The sequence below is a fragment of the Chelonia mydas genome, chromosome 11 (assembly GCF_015237465.2).
Source record: "Chelonia mydas isolate rCheMyd1 chromosome 11, rCheMyd1.pri.v2, whole genome shotgun sequence".
In the NCBI taxonomy this organism is placed as follows: domain Eukaryota; kingdom Metazoa; phylum Chordata; order Testudines; family Cheloniidae; genus Chelonia; species Chelonia mydas.
This window is the reverse complement of record NC_051251.2, coordinates 70,210,853-70,236,722: the sequence shown is the minus strand read 5'-3', so window position 1 is coordinate 70,236,722 and position 25,870 is coordinate 70,210,853. Positions and strand designations below refer to the sequence as shown.

Below are 25,870 nucleotides of genomic sequence, written 5' to 3'. Positions count from 1 at the left end.
CTACAGCATCCGATGAAGTGAGCTGTAGCTCACGAAAGCTTATGCTCAGATAAATTTGTTAGTCTCTAAAGTGCCACAAGTACTCCTTTTCTTTCTTCTGACAGGGTTATAACAGAGTGGATTTGTGTCCACACACAAATTCTTTTCTCATCACAGCCATGTGTCGGTCAAGTTCTACCTCACTCTGTTTGTGTCTGTGCCTTCTGGGGAAAAGTCCCATACTGCCTCATCAAGGGACAGAGTGCCTGAGGAACATACACAGAGCACCACTAGCTGTGTGTAGGAAGGTGTACGCTGGCTGGCAGGAAGGAGGGACCAGACTGGTTGCACGTACAGCTAGGAGGGGGTCTTCAGAAAAACAGTATGCTGAATTATTTATAAGAAGACAACCATGTGCCAGCCTAGACCTTTGATGAGTGCAAAACACTGTTACCTGCCATGGTTACAGAGTATAAACCATATTGGACACAAATCATGTGAAGTACCAACCTGTTACACAATCTGTTTAAAGTTGTAATATAGACAGGCCTTAGAACATCATACAAGTAGTTAAAGTTACGATGGATTAATATCTAGATATTAAAAAAGCATTTTAAAAAATAATGGTATCTGAAAGCTTGTCAGAATTGTGCTCTGACCTTTTATAAAGTGATCTGTTTTGATTTTTAAATTTAGATCTTGTGAATTATTAACTCCACTAGATGTCAGTGTCATCCTAGGAACTGAATGCAGGATAATAAATTTGAAAGTACTCACAATTGAAAACTGTTACAGCTCCATTTAGAAAAGCCTGCCAGCTTGCTCTTGTTCTAAATATGAATAGGATACAGTGGGGATGGTTATATGTATAGTAGTTGTGATATAGAAAACTAAGGATGGCCTAAACTGGAATAGGCAGAAGAGATGCGTAAATGTTTTTTGATGCATTTCCTATCTTAAAGGAGAGAGTTATAAAAGAATATGTAAAGTAACCTCTGTCTGCCATAAGCCAACTGACTAAAAATCTGTTTGCCAAAAAAAAGTATTTTAAAGTTTAAAATGTTTTATTAAAAAAAGATAAATATTCTGTAGTCATAATAAACAAAACCCTCCGTTTTCATTGATAAAACCCCTGTATTAACTATTACACTACTGATATTGAATAATACTTAACATTGTTTAACTATTGGCCCTGCATAAACCTTTATTTTGGAGGGAAAACCCCTCTTATAATCATGAAAGTTCATTGCTGTCCAGTAATAGGTAATTGGCATAAAAGTTTGTATAAATAATCTTAAAACCAAGTTTTAGACACCTTTTAAAGTGATCTACTTGTGTGACACATGGAAGGTAATTTAATTATGTAGTACTACATACTACAGTTTTTACAAAAACTTTGTGTAAAAGCATGGATTCACGGGGGAGGGATAGCTCAGTGGTTTGAGCATTGGCCTGCTAAACCCAGGGTTCTGAGTTCAATCCTTGAGGGGGCCATTTAGGGATCTGGGGCAAAAAATGGGGATTGGTCCTGCTTTGAGCAGGGGGTTGGACTAGATGACCTCCTGAGGTCCCTTCCAACCCTGATATTCTATGAATTAATGCCAACTATCTAGCCACTTGGAATAATATTATTGAGTGGACAGGTGGCAGATACTTTTCCATTAGTACTGTGGTGAGGAACAGGGATTCAGTTCTCACTGCAGTTTTATAACATAAGAAAATTCTGACTTAGTTGTGGTTTTGGAAGGTTTTTTTGGCCGAGGGCAAGGGTTTAGTTGGATGGATCTTAGTTATATCAGTTTGACTAAACTTGACACTGGTTGTCAGACAGGATATGTTCTCCTCCTCCCCACACGCATAGTTTTCAGTTAGCATTGGAGGGGAAGGGAACCCTTCTACCAAATGGTTTTAAATGATAAATGGATGATGTGACCTCATGCCTATTTATGAGTTTAGAGTGAGGATGGGTTTGAAGTATTTAAAAAAATAATCAAGTTACAGTATTGCAGGGAGGGATAGCTCAGTGGTTTGAGCATTGGCCTGCTAAACCTGGGTTGTGAGTTCAATCCTTGAGGGGGCCATTTAGGGATCTGGGGCAAAAATTGGGGATTGGTCCTGCTTTGAGCAGGGGGTTGGACTAGATGACTTCCTGAAGTCCCTTCCAACCCTTATATTCTATGATTCTATTGTATATGCAGCAACTGATCTTCTCACTCTTCGCTATACATCAACTTTTGAAATCAGAGTTGTTGCAGTGTTTATTTTTTCCATTGACAGCATAACAGATCAATAAATGCATCATTTCTGCAAGTGTCTTGTATCTTGAATTTCATCCACTAATAGTAAATACATCTGTTTGTAGCTCTCATATTAGGATTTAAGATATGCATAGGTTTTCTGCCTATGGTGTACTTCAACCTATATGACTAATACTACTACTATCCAAAACCTGGCTTTGGATAGTAACTATTTCTCTGATTACAAACCTGATCTGAATGAGCCTTCAGCCAATGGGATGTCAGTAGAAGCATCTGATTTCTCATATGAACTTAACTATCAGTTATATCATTATTATATAATGATATTATATATCATTATTATATAATGCACAATTTTAAGAGTGACTCTATAGTGATTCTAAATTAAAATCGCTACCTCTTCAGCACTGAGGTGGCACTTAAAGATTAGTACGTGTAGCTGTTGTCCTACCTAGACCTCTTTCTCATTATTACTGATATTCTGGTAATACCCAGACTTCCTAATCAGGGTTGGGTCTGCATTGTCGAAGGTGCTGTACACATACATAATAAAACACTTTCTGCACCAAAGAAAGTATATTCTGAATAACTGATTGTGAAAGGATATTAAGTTTAGATATTAGGGTTCTGCTGTAGTTCTGTCCAGGCTGTGTCTGATCCAAAGTAGCAATGGACCACATAGAATGCCAGTGCAAGATGGTGTTTGTTTAATCATTATTGTGGTGTTATATTTTTATATCGGGGGTAGCCGTATTAGTCTGTCTCTACAAAAACAACAAGGGTCCAGTGGCACCTTAAAGACTAACAGATTTATTTGGGCATAAGCTTTCATGGGTAAAAATCCCACTTCTTTAAATGCATGGAGTGAAAATTACAGATGCTAAATGTTAAATATTAGATGTTAAATATGCCTGCATCTGTAATTTTCACTCCATGCATCTGAAGAAGTGGGATTTTTACCCACGAAAGCTTATGCCCAAATAAATCTTAGTCTTTAAGGTACCACCGGACTCCTCGTTATATTTTTATACTCCCTTAATGAAATGTTAGTTGAACTACTAAGGAAAGAGTAGTTAAACTATTAAACATAGAGAATTCATTATGAATGCTGCCACTGCATTGTCAACTTCTGTTTCTGTATACTGCAGCATATAAAACGTATCGCTGTTTAGGGATCTCGGTACCGCATTGGCACAATTTGATGAGTTAAAGAACCATTTCCAAATTGAAATCTGCATTTGTCTGAAAATTTTGTGTTTACCATAGTTAAAAATAATAGCTAAGTTTATTATAACTAGCAAAAAAATCTATTATGTTTACTTTGTGCATTTGACAGCACCTAGTGTACAGTCACTTTCACTGTTTTCCCTTTATGTTCAATTAATAACTCCCTTGCTGAAAAGACCCTTACAAAGATGTATAGGGGAGCAGAAAAACCATTGTACATACAGATTTTTTTTTAAATCAGTACATAGTACTTAAAGTGTGCTCTATCAGAAACCGTTTTTCTTTTTTAAATCAGATTTAAAATATATCAAGTTAATAATGTCCCTTTTAAAGGATGGACTGGCTACCTTCCTCAGCTCCCTGAAATCTATTTTAGAGAAGAGAAGCAATGGTTCGTTATCCTGGAAATTGGATCTCATCCGTCCCACTTGTTTTGCTTTGTCTCAATTATTTTTTATTTAATTCACTGGCATGTCTTTCACAACCCTGAACCACAGTAACTAGCCTACTTGCATAGAGTCAGGAATAGCACAGGTCCCCTGGTAGGTAAATGTGCTCAGTAGAATGCTGTTACTAGGAATCTTTCTCTGTTTTCTCTCTTCCCCCCTCAAGGCAAGTGTGCTGGGTGATCTTCCTTCCTTCCTTGTATCCCTTCACCAGCTGGCTAACCTACTATGGAAAACGAGCATGACTCTATACATGATTCTAGTCTACGCCCCTATTTTCAATGTCTATTCTGACATCTCTTTTTAACTGTATTGAAAATCCAAAGCAGCATCTTGCATCACTCTGGTTTTCATTAGCTCTCCACTGTGATGCTGGACACCACAAGTGTATTCATTTCATATATCATTGGCGATTTGAAACTCACATGAAAATGTTTCCCCATTTTGAATTTTATGTGAGTAATATTCCCATTGGAAAGTAATGGAGTGAAGTTGTCACTTGTCAGCACAGTTATTAAGGAGGATGACTCTCAGATCCTTCTCTCATAATAAAATAAATCTGTCAGAAAATCATCGTGCTTGCACATGTCTCACTGTAAAGAACAAGGATCTAGAGTACTTGTTAAATTACATTGTGTTTACTTAATGGCCAGACAAAATTACACTGCAAATCCCCAGCCCCTAAAACAATTCTTGAATAGGTGGAGCTTGTATTTCATTTACAGAACATCATAATAAAGCAATTTACGGACTTTTTTTAAACTTCTCTCTCTCCCCCCCCCCTTCCCCCCATTCGAGAGTTTGCTTCTCAGTGCTCTTACGCTTTGCCAAAAGAGATTGGATTTTTCCAGCATCGGCTGCTAGGGTGACTTTGAAGTTACTATTTTGTAACCATTCAAAAGAAACAGGGGGGAAAATGAAACTTGATATAATCAAGGGTGCATCATAAAATCACACAGTTGAGTAGTTAATAGCATTTTGAACCATTCAGACATTACTTAAATATATACATTTATGTAGTAGGGTTTCTTAGTAAGAAGCTAGAACCCTCTTTCTTCCTTGGAGCTATTATAGGCAGTTTCTGAAATGTGTTCTCTTGATAAGCATTATTTTCCTATCTGACCTCTTGATTTCCAGTAATTGAAATATGAGCACTTAAAACTTAACAAATTTTCAAATCTAGGTGGAGGAGGACAGTATTGGGAAGATACCTTAGAAATAAAATAAATAAGATTACGTGATTGTCGCACCATTTTAAGATCTACATTCTTTTATTTCAAAATACATATTCAAAACAATGGTTTAAACAGGGCATCCCCTCTGTGTCAACCGAAATGTTTAACAGAGTGTGAACTTTCGTTTTGCTCTGCAGTCTCGGAAAGGGAGTGATCCAGACAAAGAGAAGAAAGTCCTGGAGAGCAGAACAGATAGCATTGGAAGTGGCCGTGCAATCCCAATTAAACAGGTATGCTGCTTTTTTGCTTTCCTATAGTTAGAGACACACCTCGGGTCTTAAACACTATGATGCTGGGCCTGTGTGCCAAGATTTGTTTGATGTGCTCTGGTGATGAATGTGGAAGTCACTCACTTGACATCAATTAGGAGAGGTTCCTGTGTGTATTAAAATAGGATCATTAGAATAAGAAGAGGGAAAATGTGACAACAGGCCTAATGAAGTGCAGTCTGCCGGCCTGCATATGGAGCATGTTTCTAGGCTGAGCTGGCTTCAAAGCCTGCCTTTGTAGAGAATGCTTTGATTGGGCCGTTTGCTGCCAGTCGACAGGGGTAAATCAGATCGCTGTACAAGAGCCCCTTGTGATAGCAGAAATAGCCTGATGTGGCCCTAATTTGCTGTTGCAGACGGACATCTGAACGCTGTTTCAGGCTGGTTTGTAACAACGAGGCAATTAGTTGTGATAATCATAGCCGGTGTGTCAGCTGTGTGCTCTTGTTTGTAATTTGCTAATGAAGGAATTGTAACTTTGATTAGGTTCAGTTTCATTTAGACCTTATTATATAAGAGAACATTTACAGCTGTAATCTGTGGCCTTAATTAAACTTCCCCATTACACAACAGGACTTGAATTCAAGGATTTGTTTTGGCCTGTTTTTACTAGCCTAGATGCACTTTCATTAGCCCAGAAACTGGATGCTAAATTGTTACTGTGTGCACTGCTTCATAAGGGAAAGATAATATTGGAATCCGTAGTGCAGAATGGAATAATTGACTTGTTCAATATAATTTAATCGGAAATCATGCAGCTGCGAGAGCTGAGCATTTTGAGCATTTGTGTGGGATAGTTTACAAACAGTTTTGTTAGCACTAGTTGCAAATTCTTTTCAAATGTGAGTTGCCGTTATGTTAGTAGAAAAGGTGCCAAGTGAAAGACAAGAGATTCTTCCCTTCCTTCACAGCTGCCACAGATTCTTCTTTTGTTGCTTTCTATAGGTCAGTTTTCCCCCTCCCTGCTTGGGCATGGACTCCTCTCCTTCCTGCATCATCTTGCTGGCAAGGCTACATTCTCCTGTTTTGCTTTTGCGCTCTACTTGTATGTGGCATTTTGTTTTCTAAAAAGCAGTTTAAAAATTTTTTGTGGCACCTCAGATAGTGAAATTGTGTGCTATTATCACTATAGATTTTTAGTAGACAAATGTAATCAAGCATGTTGCTATTGTGTGATTCCAGCACACAAACTCTCTACATTTGGCACTGCAGGGAATGGAGGAAATTCCAGAACTGGAGGGGGGATGGGGTGAGAGGAAAAAAAAAAATTCTAGCACTTGCCATGGTATTAGCTGTGGTAGGCTCAATAATATTTTTGAGTAGATACAGAGTTTTAAATTTCAGCACTATGTAATGAAATGGGGCCGCTACTTTTAATGCAAAAGCACAAATGGGGGAAACTGAGGAATATTGTTGATGCACATGTATTCAAAATTGTAGGTGCCATTCTTTCCAGAGCTCAGTTACACTGAGAGGGTCAGAAGAATCTAAGCTAAAATGGACTCTTCAGAGGCTATCTTAGGGTAATGCATATACAGAGCAAAAACATCTCCTGCAGGGATGTAATAAAATATCCACTGCATACAATAAAATCGTCTTCTGTTTCACAGAGCTCTTACCTCTTAGTTTGAAGACTCCAGTGGCTGATGATTATCTCACTGGGTGTTGAGGGGGGTGTCACTTTCCTCCCCCAGTCTTTGGGGAATGCTTTCCATTTATTAACCCCTATTCACCAAAAATGTAAGCAAATTATCCAGTGGGTCACTAGTCAAAAGATTTTTCCTGTTCACCCTAGTGCAAGCAGGATTGGGGGAGCAAGGCGAAGTAAGATTGCACGGCTTTATCACAGCACCCACCATCAATGAGTTTCAGCTCTGCAAACTCCCAGTAGGAGATTGAATTTGCAGAGGATTTGGCATGTGGCTTTTTTCCATTTTATAGATAGTAATCTGCACTTAAAATCAGTAAGCCCATCACAGGTCGCTATGGCCTGGTCTACACCTAAAACTTAAGCTGCCCAAGCTATATTGCTCAGGGCTGTGAAAGACGTCATGCGCTGTGTGACACAGGTCAACCTAACCCCCACTGCAGATGTAGCTAGGTGGATGGAAGAATTCTTCCATCAGTCTAGCTACCGCCTCGTGAGGAAGTGGATTTATTACAGTGACGAAAAACCCTTCCGTCACTGTGGTAAGTGTCTGCTGTACAGTGGTGTCGCTACAATGCTGCAACTGTGCCGCTGTAGTACTAGTACTGTAGACATAGCCTGAGTTACATAAATTAGGAAGCCTTAGGGAAAAAACGGTACCCTAGCCAAACAAAGGCACTTCATCAAATGTATGAATGAAAGCAGCTCACTTACCTGTGCTACCCAGTGGAGACTGACATTTACAGACTAGTGAGTGTTGGGTGGAGCTTTGGCACCACTGACCCTTGCCTTGTTCAGGGCATTACTTGAATACTAAGTCCTTGCGTAGGTCTTTACTATAATTCTTTAGTTTTATCTAAAACTAAAGAATAGCTAAGAGAATCTAAGCACTCTGTTCCTTCTCTATTTTTTAATAGATTGTCAATTGACTGGCAGATTTTAATCTGTTTTTTCATTTTCCATAGGGGTTGCCTGACAACTTTCTTTCTTCAGTTATTTTCCTTCATAAGATGTAAATAATCTTTGAGGTTACTACTTAGTTTTTCATATTGGAAATATTAAGTATTGGAAACACTAGACATACAAACTGAGAAATTTTCAATAACCATTAAAATAAAGAGATATTAGTTTGAGGCTGTCAGTTTATTAAAAATGTAACACAATTTATTTAAAGCTAATTTGCTCCATATGTGTCGTTTTCAAAACTTGTGTCAGCCATAAGTCGGAAAATATTATTCAGTGCTTGAAACTCTGAATGTGGTGAATGATCTTGCTATTAAGTCCTCTTTAAGTCTTATTCAGATAACTGCTCCCACATATTCATTCCTCCTCCCATGCACTGAATACGGAAAAGATTCCTGAATATGGGATGTCTGTCACACTTGCCTAATTGTTTAGAGTATCGTTTTTCATCAGCACTGAATCCTTAATTACAACTGCATCTAGATAAATTGTTAACATGGCTATATTGTTCTGAGCCTTTACAGATTACAAGCACTTGGAGATAGCTCAAAAGCAGTGTTCAAAAATCTTGTCTGAGAAGTTTCACTGTTAAGTTTATTTTCTAATTTCACCGTTGTGAAAGAGGCTGGTAGATACAACAAAGAGGACTCTTAGAAATAAGAACTTGAGTAATACTTTGTTTACTTTTACATGCAGTGGTTAAAAAAAAACCAATATAGCATTAGTTTATTTCAATGAGAAGGAAATGGTAGGGAGGTAGAAAGATAAATCCATTTTACTTCAGGAAGTGCAGTACAGATTGCAATATTCATAACCTCTCTGTTGCAAGAATATCATCTTTTACTGTTGTGAAAAAAATTCTATTTCATCCCCATATTTTCCTGTATTTATCCTCCTATTAGCCCAATTGTGACCTTGCCACACTGCCTCATACTAGAGGTTATTGGCCATCAGTGACTCCAGCTATGCTAAAGGTCCTGTGACTGCAGGACCATTCCTTAAACTGCTCTTGTGAGTAATGGCTTTGCCAGCTTTACTTGTGCACATGCAGTCTTTCATTATGCCACTGGGCCTTCTTTAAAAGCCTGTAGCTGTTATGCTTTTTTCCAGATCTGTTGTCAATGCTATTTTTCGACACTATGTAGGTTCTTATATGGCAATCATCACTGTAACAATGTGCAGATGTGCTAGCAAGCCAGTGCTTTCGGAGCAAGACAGAAAATAGCCTTTCCTCCAAGAGTCTAAGCTCATCATCACTGGCGAAAAGGGGGAGAGTTTCATGGTAGTGTTTGTGAGGTAGTACTTGCAAATAAAAAAAACTTTGCTACAGAATTATGGTTGAAATTATGTTGCAATGGATTCTGACTCCCCCAACCCCTGGCAAACGATTGCATTCTACACCATGTAAAAAAGTTCAGACGTTGAAGGGAAGGGTTAATGGATCCACCTTGTTCCCCCACTTCTCCTGGATGGTTCTTCATCAGTCATTTCATCTGAATTATATAGTTACCCAGCCTTGGTGTTGCTCCCTAAAATCTGGGGGGGGAATATGCAGATTTCTAGGAGATTAGAATGGATCCCATAAGTAAGAAGTAGGGCTTTATTCTCTCCTGTTCTAAAGGACAACATTAAGGTTGGGCGGACAGTGTTAATCGGGTGTGTGAATCAATGAGTGAAGGATTCCATGTCCGGGAGGAACAGACAGGATCCCTTAACTCTTCTTGTTCAGATGTTCTAACCTTTTTAAAAGGTCTAGATTTTGTTGTCTAGAAAATGTAATCTCGTTTTGGATGTTAGACTGCAGGGAAACCCACTCTCAACCTTGATTCTTCTCTAAGGCCAGGACTACACTGGGAACACTTTGCTGGTGTAGCTGTGCTCATATACTGTATAGGTAAAACACTCCAATGCTGGACAGTATATACCAGCAAAACTGCTTTTGCTGGCAAAGCTTGTCTCGGCACAGCAATATCAGTCAAACCACATCCTTGACCTGCATAGTTATGCTGGCAAACATATGTAGTGTAGATCCGGCTTATGCTTTTTGTTTGTGGTTTCCCAGTCCTTTAAATGAGCAACATATATACATCTGGTTGGGTACGAGGTCCACAGGAGTGATGTCTTGCGCTGACCAATCTTCTGAATGGGGGGGGGGGAAATAAGGAGAGGGGAAAACCCTGAATGTTGCAGTTTGCCACTTAAAGTGCATTATGTTGTGCAGAACATATCTCTACTCCAGTCTAATGTGCATAGATTGAGAATCAGGGCTTGCTTCAGCCTTCTCCAAAAAACCTCCAGCTTGCTATAGATGGCTTCAGCCAGGGAGAAAGCAAACAGCCCTTCATCTACTAAATTCTTTTAAAGCAGTATATAATCTTAATTTTTCCAATTCTTCCTTACTTTCTAACCTGATGAGCTGGATGTGCCTATGGCTACTTTTTATAACCCGGAGCTTAGTTAAGCCCTTTTTTGCTTATCTTCATGTGGGGTATCACAAATTGTCTTGATACTTTTATAACGTATCTTCTTTATTTCTCCAGTGAATGTCTTTCCTTTCTTCTCCAGAAATACTAAAAAAACATTTTTTCATACATGTGTCAACAGTGTCAACAAAACAAAACAGCCATTTGGAATGTTTAGCCTGAGCCATTTTGAAGCTATTGTGAATAACCTCCCCAACCAAAAAAATTAACCAATAGTGAACTTAATGTAACTTTTCAAAACACTATAATTTGAAAACTTCTGTGCTAATTTTTACCAAATTTACTCTAGTATGAAATATAGCATCTGAAATTTCAGGAAGGTCAGTTTCTTTTCAGGAATTTAGGGGAGCTGAAAATCAGGTTTAAGATGGGAAGCTAGCTTTACTTAACTAGAGAGTAGCATCAGCCCTGTCAGCTTGCACGAATAGCTGTGTGTTCCATGATTTTCCATTAAAAACAAACAAACAAACAAAATTATGATAAAAGAATAAGATTGCACAGTTAATACCTCAAAAATCAAGAATTAAAAAAGATGCATGCAAATTTCACTCTTCCCCTCTGTGTGTGCATTATAATACATGCTTTAATTACATGAACACATACTTCTCAGATTCAAGAATAGATTCTTCCTGCAACCTTAGATATCCACGTATAGTATCTTGTATTACTGTATTCCACTCTGTGTACCAGTCAAGCAGAAGCCAGAAAAATTTCAACCAAAAAGTTGAAATTTCTGGAAGATTATGAACAACTAAGAAATAGGGGCTTAAAATGGAAGGACTTAAGCAACTTTACTACAGCTTTTGCTGGCTTCGCTGTTGTAATAAGGTTAAGATAAATGGTTAATGCAAGATGAAATAGGAAAAATAACCCAGTCTACTCTCTGTTGAAAAACATTTATGAGAATTAAGCTTTGTTTCCTGCAGAGAGAGTGAATTTTCTAAAAACTCTTTATCAGTCAAGCCATTTTTTTTTTTTTAGATTCATATGCTTCCTACTAAGCTTCTGTAGTTGGAGTGTTTTGGGAAGGTTCATTTTGTTTGTTTTTGTGGTCTTGCTAAACCTCCATTAGTAGGACATATTCAAGTAAAAAAAAATCACAACAACAAAAATAAAAGCAAGAAACTCAGCTCAGCGGTGAGTGGGCTTGTCATGTATTAATTTTTCATTGCTGTGGAGAATTGTACATACATAATCACTTGATTGCAGTGGGAGTTAGCGAGCTCCTATGGTGTCATTTGCATAAATCTTGTTAAGTCAATGGCAGTTAATGAAGTACAAATGAGCCTGGAGAAGGTGACATGCAAATCGTGGGTGGCAGATGGGAGGTCTGTTTTTGGGATGGCAGCTGTGTGCTCTTTCTTTTTTCTTTTTTTTCTCCCCTCTCTAGTTTTGAGTGTAAATAAATACATAAGAGCTGGCCTGGCTTTCTGGTTTCATAAATTCTTATGTTTAGCATTTGCACTTAATCACAGATGCTCATATTATTCTATAACTGAACTATATAACCTTGACTCTGCTTTTACCCAAAATGGGAAGGCCGGGGCTTTGTTGGAAATAGCTTTTGGCATGACACTTGAGCTGTTTGGTCACACTTGTCAGTATGATATTTTTGCCCCAAAATTCAGGTTTAAAAAAATTCCAGCTGCATCTCCTAGAATAACAAATGCCAAATTTTGTTTCAATGTAAAGATTTCTGGTGACACTAAAAATGACACCAGTCACATTTATGGGAAATGTTTCAGAGTAGCAGCCGTGTTAGTCTGTATTTGCAAAAAGAAAAGGAGTACTTGTGGCACCTTAGAGACTAACCAATTTATTTGAGCATAAGCTTTCGTGAGCTACAGCTCACTTCTTCAGATGCATATGGGAAAGCTACTTTGAGGTAGTGAAGGAGGGATAAGCAGTATCTACGCTGTCCCAAGATTGAAAGATAACCTGTGATTATTGGAATTTGGTACTTTGTCAGTGTAGCTCCTCTCATTTTAAGAAAACATAATAAAACAATATGCACTTAAATAACTGCAAAGATCCCAATGGATCTTTGTTAGTGAGTGACATGAAGTAACTGCATTGGTTAAACATTCATTTCTGTTAAAGACTAATTCATATTTTTGGAAGTGTGCATTATCGCTTCTGAAATAGCGGGTCTCAACAAATTCGAACTTGTAATTTCTGAATCTGACTTCAGTCAGGAAAAATATATCATTAGAGCTGGTGGAAAATTCTGTCCTCCTCCCCGCCAACTCCCCCAACAGAAAATGCTGTTTCAACAAACGAAACTTTGGAAAAATTTTACTTGGACAGAACTTTTCGTTGTTCAGTTAAACATAATTTTGAAACTTTTTAAAAAGTTATGTTTTATTGTGAAAACACTCTTTAACTTGCTTTTTTTTTCTCACTGGCAAAAGCAGGAGGAAGGCAGAAAGTATTTTATGTTGTTTCTTTCCCCATCCCCCAAAAAAGTTGTGAAACTCCTTTTTGTCAAAAAACTCCAAATGAATAGCACCATTGAATTTTCTTCATTTCTTGTGAAATACTTTCACAAAATAGTCTCTTTTCAACCAGCACTGTATGGAATACTTGCATATTTGGGATGTTTATTCTAGGAACAGCCATTGAGTTGTCTGTCTGTTTTGAATCTATGACCTGGACACGTGAAAACAGACAAGTAAAATAAAAATGACTAGTGAAAAACAGTTCCGATTTTAAAATGCAGACAAAGTCAAAATAAGTTTTTTGTTTTAGTTGTTTGCCTGCTTTTTAAATTACAAATATCAGATCTTTTCTATGCTGCTCTTACTGGAAGACTCTATGGAGAACTAGTGGGACTGCTTTGCTGCTCCATGACTCATTCCTTCCTACTCTTTGTGTGTCTTATTTATTTAGATTGTAAATTTTTCATGGCAGGAATTGTCTCTGACATATGTTTGTATGGTGCCTATCACAGTGGTGCCCAGAACTCAGAGTTTTGGGGCACTGCTGTAATAAATTACAAACTGAAATGGAACAGTTTATATGGAAATAAATTTGTATACAGTCTGTTTAAAACTTTGCTTTCTGTTTTCTGTGATAAGTAGAGAATGTTAAAAATTCAAACAGCCCAGCTCCTTCAATTGTGGTCAGAGCCCACATTCAAGTTCTTTAGAGTGTCCATCAGTTAAAAGGAGAGATAAGGCTTGATATTACTCTTATTTCTAAAGGAGGGGGGGAAAACAGGGAAAAGTACCTTTAAAAAATTTTACAAGGTGGAAACAAACAACTGTTCAGGCTTTAGTATATCACAAAGAAGACAAAAGCATAAACACAATTCTTTTTTCCCTTTGCTTAAATGTGAAGGAAACATGTGAGAGCTGATCCCTACAACCTGCTGTAGCCTGCTGACCTCAGCTGGCTGGTGCCTTGGAGGAACATGAGGTGGTGCTTTGTGTGACGCTTATTAAATAAAGAAAACAATAATAGGTGTTTTGAGAAGGATCCACATAAAGATCAATACCATACACTGATGACTGGCCTGATCTTTGGCAGGGTGCTCCTCTTCTGAGGAAACCAAAGCAGAGACCAATCTGAAGACAGCTGCTATAAAGGGGATGGGTAGACTGAAACAGGGGAAGGGAAATCTGTTGCTTTTTTGTTTCGCTGGCTGGCAGTGACCAGCCGTTTGTTTAATATTAAAAACCAATTTCTTATTTTCTGTATAGATCCATAAATGTTTGAGTTCCTCCTTTTTTCTATCTTCTGATAAAATACAATGCAGTGTAGGCCAAAAAAGAACCTTTCCAGTAAAGGACACACAATGAGGTTTTTAATTCCTTATCACTAAGGTTATGGAGGTCATAGAATCCATGATTTTGTGTGACCTCTGCAACTTCAGCCCCGGACACCGGGGCCCGGGCTATTAGCCCCAGGTGGCAGAGCTCAGGCTTCCATGATTTATTGTTTGTTGCCCATGTCCTGTTCGTGACTTTCACTAAAAAATACCTGTGACTAAATCTTAGCCTACTTATCACTGAACATATTCCTAAATATATCTTTATGGCATGTTAACCATCTGGAGATTATATTTAAAAGGGATTCAATAATTTAGGTCTTCAAGGAATTTTCCTGCGTTAGTGCAAAAGCTGTCGCCTTTTGGTCAGGATTTTGTTGGCTTTATTGTGAGCTCAGAATTAAAATAAATGCATATAACCATTCCCAGAAAAACACCTACATTTTCCGCATTAGCTAGAATTTGTTCTCATCTAGACCATGAAATCTTTGTGCCTGACTCATGCAGTTCTTTTTGTATGGTCTTTATGAATTTCCAGCCTTTAAACTTCAATGTTGTCCAGTCTAGTGGCATTGCATCCTTCTCTCTTGCTCCAAGCAGTGGGACCATATCATATCCATCCTTTGGCATCTTCACTGCTTTTCTATATTCACCTTGTATCTGACTCCAAAACTGCCTTTTTGAATTTTCACAGCTTTTAATGGACTTAACCTGACCTTATGTCTACCTACTCTCCTGCAACTCACAGCTTCTCTCTCTCTCCTCTTTTCAGCTTCCTACAATTATGTGTCACTCTTAGTCTTCTGCTGCCTTATCTGCAGTGGTTTCTGTCCTCATCCTAGCTAATCTTCCTTTTTCTCTTTAGCCTATGTTTGACTCTTGCTGGTGAGTTTTCTGTGCAATAGTTTATGGTACTATATACCAACTTAATGTCTAGTGCTGAATAATAAATTAATTAGTTTAATCTGACCCTTCCACTGAACCAAGTAGTATCGCTGTTGTAGCATCTGAAATAAATTTTCCTTTATAAAATATTTAGGCCTCTGTAGACAACTGTTTCAACATTTCAACAAGGTTCAGGGGAAATATCTTTGAGATAGATTTTGAAAAGAGATCCAGAGCTGCACATAGTCAGTCAAACTGATTTCATTAGTTCTCTTCACTAGCAAAAGAGCACTATAGTGCTTCAGGCAATTGTCAGACCTGAAACCCACTATCACCATAAATAACAAATGTTTTTATAGCAGGTTTCATGGATGTAAGTGCTTATATCAAACCTATGGAAAAGAAACCAAACAGGCGACCATCTTAGCAGTAACTGTTGCGGTTTAATTAATTCAGTCTGACAAGGTGAAGGAGTTGGTATTGCAGGAGTGAAACTGATTCACAGTGCTACCAGAAAGAGTAAGCATGTTAAAGGGTTTGTTGTCATTTATGTCAAGGCCAAAGTTTAACCAACTATTTTCCCTATTTTATATGTAATATAAAATCAAACTAACAAAATATAACTGGACTTCTTAATGCCAAAAATTATTTCAGTTGCCCAAAAACAAGGGCTGTAACATAACTAAAATCTAACCGATTTGCTCAGTGACCCATCAAATTCAGCTCTAGGTATCTCCCCAATCTCAAATGCATGTACTTTTGCACAATTTTTCTGTTCCTCTGAGCAAGCAATGTATGAAATACTTAGAGATCATGTTCTGAAGTACTTAGGGCTATCTTGTTAACTTTAACCCACAACATTTCTGTCCTGTTGCTCTTGATTACTCTTGTCTAGTATATTTGAAATTCATTTTTCGAGGAATATAGTTAGCTCATTTGTCTCTACTTCCTCTGGCAGAGGAAATGTAAATCTTAAGTATTTGCCTCCATTCTGAGTCTCCAAATTTTGTATTTTTCATCACTTTGCCTTTTATTGAGGTTGACAGTGTAGTAGAAATGTTTGTTTCCATCTTGCTTATCAGTAAATGGGTCCCTTTGCTTATGCCTTTTGCTCCCTACATTGAAGCAGCACTCAGCTTTGAGCTCTCTTCAAAACTGCTGTTGCAGAAAGCATACCTTTTTATAGCTGCTGTTGATCTCATTCAGGACATCTTTCAAGGTTGAGGTTTTGTCCTTCTGTTTGCATCAGAGACATTGCTTCTAACACCTAAAGAAGAGGGCAACTGAGGCCTTCTTATTGGTTGCTTTAGTTAAAGAATTCTAGATTAGGTTTTTCCATCCTTCAGGCATACTTTCTGTGTGTGCTATTGTTAGGTCATGTTTGTATATCATGGGGAGTCATTTGTGAACTGTTTAAAATCTCTAAAATTTGAAAACAAAAGCCAGCAGATATGGTATGTCTACAGAACTCTTAATGTCCCCACGATCTAATATATAATTTTATACCTTTCTCAATGCATTTTACAATGGGGAAGAATTCCTTGTGGGACAATGTCCTCAACTCAGAAAAGAAGAAAAATATATCAACAATTACACCTCAAGAAAATGAGGTCTCAGAATGAGGAATCTTTACACCACACAGATGTAAAGGAAAATATTGCCTAAATGAATGGATGTGTCACCGGGATTTAGGACGCCAGATTTGAAAAATTAGAGCAGAAAGTTGAAAATTATCAGCAGATTCCAAAAGATACCATAAAGCAAAATATTTTGAACCTAAATCAGAAGGCAAAAGAAAGTGGAGTTAAGTATAGTGCCTTTGAAATGAGTGAAATCTTTAATTGAAAAATGTCAAGCCCTTTAAATGTTGATTCAGCATTAGAATATCAATATTGTATATGGATATCTCTGATCCCTGTCTGATCAGCCGGGCACATGATACAACTCAGGGGGTTTTTTTTGTCATCAGATTGACTCTAATTTTTGTCGTTTAAGTTGTCCAGGAATGAGAGTGTCCCTTGCAGATCTTATTATAATACTGTGTACTTGAAAGTGATTGTGTAAGGCATTATTTCTATATACTCTCTCTCTCTCTCTCTCTCTCTCTCTCTCTCTCTCTCTCTCTCTCTCTCTCTCTCTCTCTCTCTTTTTTCTGTATTACTTCTGTTAATTCAAGTAAAACAGACTTCACCAGGTTTTGTTAGGCAGATAAAATACTGAGATTTATTTGCAGACGCCAGCATTAAAGATGGACTATCCACAATAACTGAGAGGTTGCAAAGAAATTACTAAAAGAATTAACATGTCAAAAGAAAAGCGTTGTGTAGCTTGAAATCTTGCCTTTGTCACCAACAGAAGTTAGTTCAGTAAAATATATTACTTCTCCCACCTTAACTCTGTATTGTCTGAATTTAACAATTCTAGGTTGAATTACAAAAGAATAACTGTTTCTATCAAACTGTAAAACGAGTTATCCCTAACTCTGTCTTTGAAAAGTGAAGAAGCTACAGCAATCAAACCATCAGTTGACTGGTTGTGTACTCCCTGGAAGGGACATCAGAGACTTCAATCTAAACATTCAGACCTGTAGTCATCTCATTGGACAAGCCTGGGACTTTGCTTTCACTCTAAGCAAAGGATCCACTCAGATTCCCTGAACTGAGACTTCTTCCCTTCCAGGAAAAAAGTAATGGAATCTGCATCCTGCTAGCTTCCTTGGCAACTGGTGTGCTCTAGCATGATGTTCTTTGGGACTGGCTCACAAACTTTTACATGATAGAGCCAGTTTAAAGGTACAAAAGATGTGAGTCCATCAGTAAAAATGCTAAAATATAAATCGAAAAAGCCATGGCATCAGAGAGTAAACAGATAGCAATTACAAGCAGATTTCACAACTGATACTGCAGAGAGAAACTCTGAAGGAGATCACCAGGACTACTAGGTAGTAATCCTACAAAGAGCAGTGTCTATGAAGAACAAATCCATTTTGCCATCTTGTATTCATCAACTGTAGGGAAGACAAACTCCCAAATTTCAGACTGGGGCTTAAGGCTGGTGGAGATCCCAAGGCTTTCTACTTTACTTAGAAAATGGATGAAGTGAGACTGACAGGGCTACAACAACACTGCATAGACTTTCTCTGGTGCGCCTCGCTAATTATCTGACCCATTGACAAGTACTAATGATATGACCTTTCAACTGCCTAGAGAGGTAGGGAGGTGTTAATACTCCCATTTTATAGAGGGGTACCAAGGAACAGAGAGATTAAGGCCCTGGCTACACTTAAAATTTTACATTTCACACCCCTTGAGAAATGTAGTTAAACTGACCTAATCTCCAGTGTAGACACCACTAGGTCAACAGACAAATTCTTCTGTCAATCAAGATACCTCTTTTTGGAAAGGTGGATTAACTGGAGCAATGGAAAAACACCTTCCATTGCTGTAGCTGTACCCTTGTAGGATCTCTAGTGTAGACATAGCCTTAGTGACTTGCATGAAGCCACCCAGGAAGTCTGTGGCGGAGCAGATAATAGCACCTTAATCTTTGGCGTGTCAGTCTGATCCATAAGGACCTTCTTCCTTCTCTTTCTAAATAACCTATCTGTGCACTGACTGCAGATAATAGGATGAAGGTAGCAGGTGTCTTTATAGTTCTAAATGACATTAGCTTGTAATTGTTTTTTTAATATTGATATTACATGCATTTTACTGAACACTTTTTTTGCAACATGGCTGAATTTTACGAGGAAGCAGAAAATTTCCTTTCTGTCATGCGTACCTCTGAACTAACTTGAGAATACATACAGCTCCTTCCTTGAGTGTGTAAAAACGGTTATAACCAGTGTAAAGCAGAGTACTTGATTTGGATTATGTTAAACTGCCAGTTTATGTTCCTTAAACAGAATTTACTAATTCTTTTTAGATTAGCCTGTTTTATATAGTTGTGCAGGCAGCTGATTTTGAATGCCAGCATGAGGGACCCTAAAATAATACGTTCTGGACTGACGTTATAGTAAGGGTGTTATTTTCCCAGAGCCCTTTCATTTATTTTTAATTTACAACCCAGGCAAGCAAAACTTTATCTCCCACTCATCTGGTGCTGCAGAATCCCATGCCCCTTCCTAAACTGAGCCCTGCTTGAAGAAATGTAACTGCTGTGGATGTCCATTGGTGTCACACTTCTGGTATGCACATTTTTTGAGCCATCAATAACATACTAAAGTTGTCATCGCTTCCTTTGTTTCCCACTGTCCATATTACTTATTTCTACTGCACTTCTCCTGTTCTCCTTTCTGCTGCAAATTCCTCTCCCACCACTATGAGCCTTGATCCATATAAATAATTAAACTAAGAATGCACTTGTTTTTCCTGGCCCCAGCCATAGAAATTATTCATAAGAAAAATCTAACCTCTGCCAGTTCTGCCTCCAAGTTGACTACCACTCTTCCACACTGATTTTGAGCACTTCACAACTGGTGTGGTCAGTGAGAATTTCAGCAGTGTCTGTTGCACCTGACTGAAGCTATCTGATAAACCCAAAAGGAAGGAACCAGTCACGTTGGACAGGTTGCCCTAACAAGCGTGGGAGTTGAGCCAACATTTTTCATGAAAGCATCTAAGAAATTGTTCTTTGCTCAGAATTCGTATCTGTAGTGAATAGCTCTTTCCAAAACTCAATCATAATGTGGCTAACAAAGAGATAGAGATACACAAATAGAAATACTGATTTGAGGCGTAGCATCTTGATTAGCACTTTGATCTAATCTTTATTCCTTCCCAGCACACAGTGATGCATACCAAAATATGCTTGTAGAAATACAAATACTCTTCATACCCAAATATTCTTAATGCTGAAATCTTCTATGTAATTCTTCTGTAATTGTTGATAATCATAGTACCCGCAATTTGCTATGTTTTTAATTAGTTGATTACTAGTTATAAAAATGTTCCATACTCACTGTGGTTCTGTAAATTGTTAACTGGTAGCTACCAGTATAATTAAATATTTCAGAGCACTTGGCTACAGTTCCATTGAACTGTGAAGAAATAATATTATATAGCCAATCAAAAAGAGATACTTGTAAACTCATTTAAAGCGTCAGTGTATGTTAGGACTATCATGGTGATGCTTATTGCAAGAGAAATTAAAGATACAGTTTTGTGCTAAGAGGCAATACAGAAATTAGTTCCTGAATTAGTTGTTAATTGATTTGGTAATTCCCTCGGGTCTGCATGCTCTTTTTTTCCCCCTTTTTTGTTGTTGCATTCAGTTAACAGTGACTATTCCCAGAACACTCAAAATATTTTTTCCAATTAGATCAACTGTGCCCTTACATCAGAGGAGTGACTGTAGCAATGCGTACCTGCTTAGAATAATGCTAAATTGGAGGGTGAAGGCTATTTTTTGTGTGTTCTTAACAATGTTTTCACATTTAATATCAAGAAATCCAGTACTCCTAAGTATTTGCACTGATATCCCATGCAAAAATATATTCCAGATCTTGGTTTTAATGGAAATTTTCCTCATGTTCAACAGGAAGCTTCCTTTAAGTTAGTTCTTTATGATGCTAAGTAGTGGAACAAATACTATGAACTTGATATATAGATAGCTCTGTTGTTGTTTCTTCAGTTTAGAAGAACTGCCAAATATGGAAAAAGTAAATGTTTCTGTGAGATACACAATTTTAAGACTATTTTGGACCTTTTGTTCTGGTTGTCATCTTAAATAGATTGCATGCAAAAGGCTGCATTCAACCGTCAAGTTTCTGACCTGCTACTTTTAAGTCTTTCCCATTCTCCTGTCATTGAACATTTTGCAGAGTGTGTACTGAACTGGCATTGTGAATGGGCAGAGTCCATCTCAACGGAGCACACAGACCAGTGTTAGTTCCAAATTTGCCCTTGTTCTGGGATTCTGGTTTAGTTATATAACTCAAAGAATAACCCAGCATAAAGCCTGAAACGGTTTTAAGAAAGAGAGTCATTGTGGCCTTACTCTGGGAGACCTACCTCAGCACCTGCAGGGGAACTGAGTTGGCACCAATCTCTCCAACTTGTTCTCTCAGGCTAAGGGAACTGCACTCCTCTTATACAGAAGTTGAGGGTCCATATGCATGAGATGTGTTTAGAAATTGAGGGATACTAATAGGTAAGGTTTGTTGCCTCCATAATGCTTCTTCAAAAGAACACTGTTTCATACTTCTTGACTCAGACTGCTGCATTAAAGGCTGGCTTTATCATCATTGAAGGGTACTTAATCATCACAACTGACCTATGTTGGACCAATCCTGAGTTTGCCAGGGGCCTATGTCCCCCCGAGGAATGTGCTGTTAGCACTCCAGAATTGGTGGATATCTGATGGTTGATTATCCCTACTGGCATACCTTTGATGCCGCACTCCACAATTTCCACTCAGTATAGATCTGTTAAAACCTGCCAATGCTGTTAATATTGCAGTCAGTGCTCACATTTACACTGTAGGTATCTCTGATGATGGACATCAGCATGGATGTATATTTACCCTCAGTAGATAATGTTTTCATATATCACTTCTCCTGTATCCCCTGTTCTCCTGCTACCTAGAGAGAAGCTTAAACTCAACAGCCCTTTTCTAGACAGCTCTGTAAGGGTCTCTAAAGACCGAAGTGCATGGCAAGACTATTTCATTCTAATTCAAGGAAAAGAGAGTTTAGATGAAGAAACTGTTTGGGCAGCTAGAACAACTAAACAGGAATACACATTCCCCTGGTCTGTCCATCCCCATTCCAAAAACTCAACAGACACAGTGTAGATAGAATTTGCATTTTTCTACCAGCACCAGACACACTGGGAATTTGGCAAAAAGCAGGCAGATAGCTAATCTGTCAGCAGGTTACGAGGCTAATTTAAATCATTGCCATCGTGAACCCACAGATTAGCCAGCATACCTCATGGCCCGCGATAACATCAATTTTCTTTGCTTCTGTGAATCAGTATCTTCAAGTGAGCCATCTGCCTCCACTTGGACTCTTTTTGAATATTTTGATTCGTTCACCCTCCCGCAAACGTAGGAGGATGACCACCAGGACCTGGAGGTCCCTCCTGCCCTGAATTCAATCCAGAGGGAACAATCCAGAACCTGGAAAAGCTGTTGTAAATGCTGATTTACTGGTAGACTTCTACCAACACCTACCTGAAAACACTTGCCTTCCTGCTAATAGCCATGTTTAAGAGGCCCTAGAAAAGGTGTTTTCTATCTCTCATACTGCAGACTGCCCTTATCTCTTCTTCTAAAAGCCAGCAAAGGTCTAGATCAGAGGTGGGCAAACTATGGTCCACAGGCCACATCTGGCCCGCGGGACCATCCTTCCTGAGCTCCTAGTCAGGGAGGCTAGCCCCCGGCTCCTCCCCTGCTGTCCCCCTCTCCCGCAGCCACACGGGTAGCATGGCTTGCGCCTGCCCACCTCCCAGGCTTTCCAATAAACCTGTCCTGCCACTCTGAGCGGCATGGTAAGGGGGCAGAGGCAGCGGGGGGTTGGATAAGGGGCAGGAGGTCCCGGGGGGGCAGTTGGATGGGGTGGAGGTTCGTGGGGGGTGGTCAGGAGACAAGGAGCAGTTGGGGTTGGATAGAGGGTGGGGTCCTGGGAGGGGGCAGTCAGGGGACAAGGAGTGGGGGAGTGGATGGGTTGGGGGTCCCCGGGGGCCTGTCAGGGGGTGGGGCTGTGGATAGGGGGTGGGGCAGTCAGGGGACAGGGACCACGGGGGTTGGTTAGGGGCGGGGGGTCCTGGGAGGGAGCAGTCAGGGGACAAGGAGCAGGGCGGGTTGGATGGGTCTGGGGTTCTGAGGGGGGGCGGTCCGGGGGCAGGAAGTGGGAGGGGGCAGACAGGGGGCGGGGGTCAGGCTGTTTGGGGAGGCACAGCCTTCCCTACCCAGCCCTCCATGCTGTTTCGCAACCCCGATGTGGCCCTTGGGCCAAAAAGTTTGCCCACCCCTGGTCAAGACTAATGTGCCTATTACTGCCCATTGGCGTCAATTAGTACTGACTATAAGATACTGACAAAATATTTTCTCCAAACTATTATTCACTACAATCAAGGTTTCTTAATTAAACATAGATATGGGGCTAGTGCAGGGGTGTGCAAACTACAGCCTGGGGGCCACATCTGGCCCTTCAGACATTTTAATTCTGCCCTCGAGCTCCAGCCGGGGGGTGGGGTCCAGGGTCGGGGGCTCGCCCCGCTCCACGTATGCGGGGGCTCCGTGTGGCTCCCAGAAGCAGCGGCATGTCCCCCCTCCACTTCCTATGTGTAGGGGCAGCCAGGGGGCTCTGCGCCCACAGCTCTCATTGGCCAGGTAGGTGCCACCTGGAACCTGCACCCCGATCCCCCTCCTGCGCCCCAACTCCCTGCCCCATCCTGGAGCACCCTCCTGCACCTCCAACCCCTCATCCCCAGAACCCACACCCAAGCCGAAGCCCTCACTCCCTCCCACACCCCAATCCCCAATTTCGTGAGCATTCATGGCCCAACTTACTATTTCCATACCCAGATATGGCCCTTGCCGCTTGCAACAATTAGCAAACTGAAACACAGATATGGGGCTAGTAACTTGCAAAAATGGGCAAACACCCAATGTACATCTTTCAAGACTCCAAATGGTGGCCTCTGTGATGCTTGTGTGTGGGATGTGGGTAGTTTAAGTCATGATGTAATCTGTGAGGGTCCTGCATTGTGTTTGAGATTTCTCCTTGGAGGTGACTTGCTGATAAGTTAACTGTTCATTTCTCTGTTTTCTGTTTGTGTTGGTGAAGGTATGTATCAGTTAGCAACTTCAGCTGTCTTTAAAAAGCAGCTTCTTGTTTAATGAGTTTTGTTAGTTTTGAACTGGTTTAGTGTGTAGGCTTCCTTTCGAAAATATTATTCCCATTGTGAATATGATACAATGTTGGAAAATGCATTGAAGGATAGCATCATATTGTTTAAGGGGAAAATGAAGAACAAAACCACTAAGAATCTGACAACGTGTGAGGAAAACCCTGAATGATTCTGTTCTCTTAGTATCTGTCAAACATTTTAAAATTCAGGTAAATGTCGTAAGAACTCATATAGCCTTGTGACTAACAGTAAAACTGAACTTTTTTCCTTTTCCCAAATTTAACAATTTAAACTTTTCTTTTTGTTTAAAGCAGCTAGGAAAGAATCACTGAATTGCAACTGGTAGCTAATGATTCTTGGTTGGTAAAGCAAGTGTGAGAATAGCTCACATGCATCACCAGATTTCCAGGGGAAATAATCAGGGCTCTGCTTGGGAGTAGAATATTAATGAGATCAGGCAATGCTTACAGAGTCAGGGGAGAGACATTGGAAGTATGGAGACTAGATGTGGGGAGATTAAGGAGAATATAAGGAGGATGCTGTCAGGGTCTACATGCATACCTAGAAATGGGGGGTTAACGTGTGTGATATTAAAAATAATCACTGGTTAATAAAACAGTTGCTGCTCCTCAGGGTTGGTTAACTTGCTTTCCAAGACTGAAAAATGCCTCTTAGAACAAAGGGAAAACAAGCAGATAACTCAGCCTCTGGAGTATTGAGGATTTGGGCTACTACAGTCTGGGTTTCTTCACAGCTTTCAGGGAGATTCCAGCAGAGGCTGCCTGTTGTCCCCTCCCTCCACTCCTGATGCTACCAGACTGTCTTCCTGAAAACTGACTGCTTGTTATCCCTTGATGAGGCACCATCCCTAGCTCGAATCTGCAGTAAAAGAATAAAACAGTCTCTCCAATGAGAGCAGCCACTTGGAAGACCTTCACCTGCTTAGGAATGATCTTATTCATCATTCCAACACAGGACAAAGTCAACACACCCCATCAAAGGGGGCAGAGGATGCAATGAAAAAAGATGTAAGATTGTTTTGGAGAAGAAGAGGGGGGAGTGATTGAAAGCAATGAAGACCACAACAAAGGAAGCTATGATATGACAAAGAAAATATGATTTTTCAGTGCTAAAGTGTTGTAACAAATCATGGTGGCATCTCGAAGTGTGACATACAGACATTGACAGGCATGAGGTCAAAAAGGTGGTCCTCATGGGACCCCAAGGCTGAGTTTGATCTTCTAGCCAAAAGTCAGTGACTAATACAGCCATAAGAGGGTATTTCTTGAATTGTTTTCTCCATGTTGCACCTAGAAAATGCTTACAAGGGGTATTCTCTTTATTTCAGCCATCTGTGTGTACCCAGATCATTAAAAAGAACCATAGAATCACTCAGTAGCTTATTGAGTGTGTGAGATTTATAAATAGTGATTGGTGGTAATTGTTGAGGATTGTAGAGGCTTCATAGTGGTGTTCCCTTTTTAAGAGATAATTGTTATTAAGGATGTAGTATAGCAAACTCCTCAGGATTGAGACTTTGTTTTGAAGTTGTGTATCACGTATTGGCTCTGTATGTGGAAGTTCATTCAAACCACCAGTATAAGATACACCATGGTGTCTTGCAAAAGTTCTGTGGTTTCAGGGGACACTTTTCAGAGAGAGAGAATGTATAATACATTAAAATTCTGGGAGCCAGAATCTTTTCATCGTGTGCTCTAGGTGGGGAATTAGAATGGAGATCAGTGACATATATAAGATTAAGTAGAATGATGATGACTGTTAGCAAGTCAAATTGCCTGATAGAGTTTGGTTGACACACTGATTATTAATGTGTTGTAAAGATGTTTTGGGGA

General features: G+C 39.5%; 1 protein-coding gene across 15 annotated transcripts in view; it reads left to right on the top strand.

The window, feature by feature from the left end:
- AGAP1 (ArfGAP with GTPase domain, ankyrin repeat and PH domain 1) overlaps positions 1–25,870 on the top strand; it is a 684,170-nt gene that overhangs the window by 357,826 nt on the left and 300,474 nt on the right. For all 15 annotated transcript variants that reach the window (XM_043525622.1, XM_037912087.2, XM_037912086.2 and 12 more), the window contains one exon: positions 5,283–5,375. In XM_043525622.1, coding sequence (XP_043381557.1) covers positions 5,283–5,375 — 93 coding nt within the window. The remainder of the gene's footprint in view (positions 1–5,282; positions 5,376–25,870) is intronic.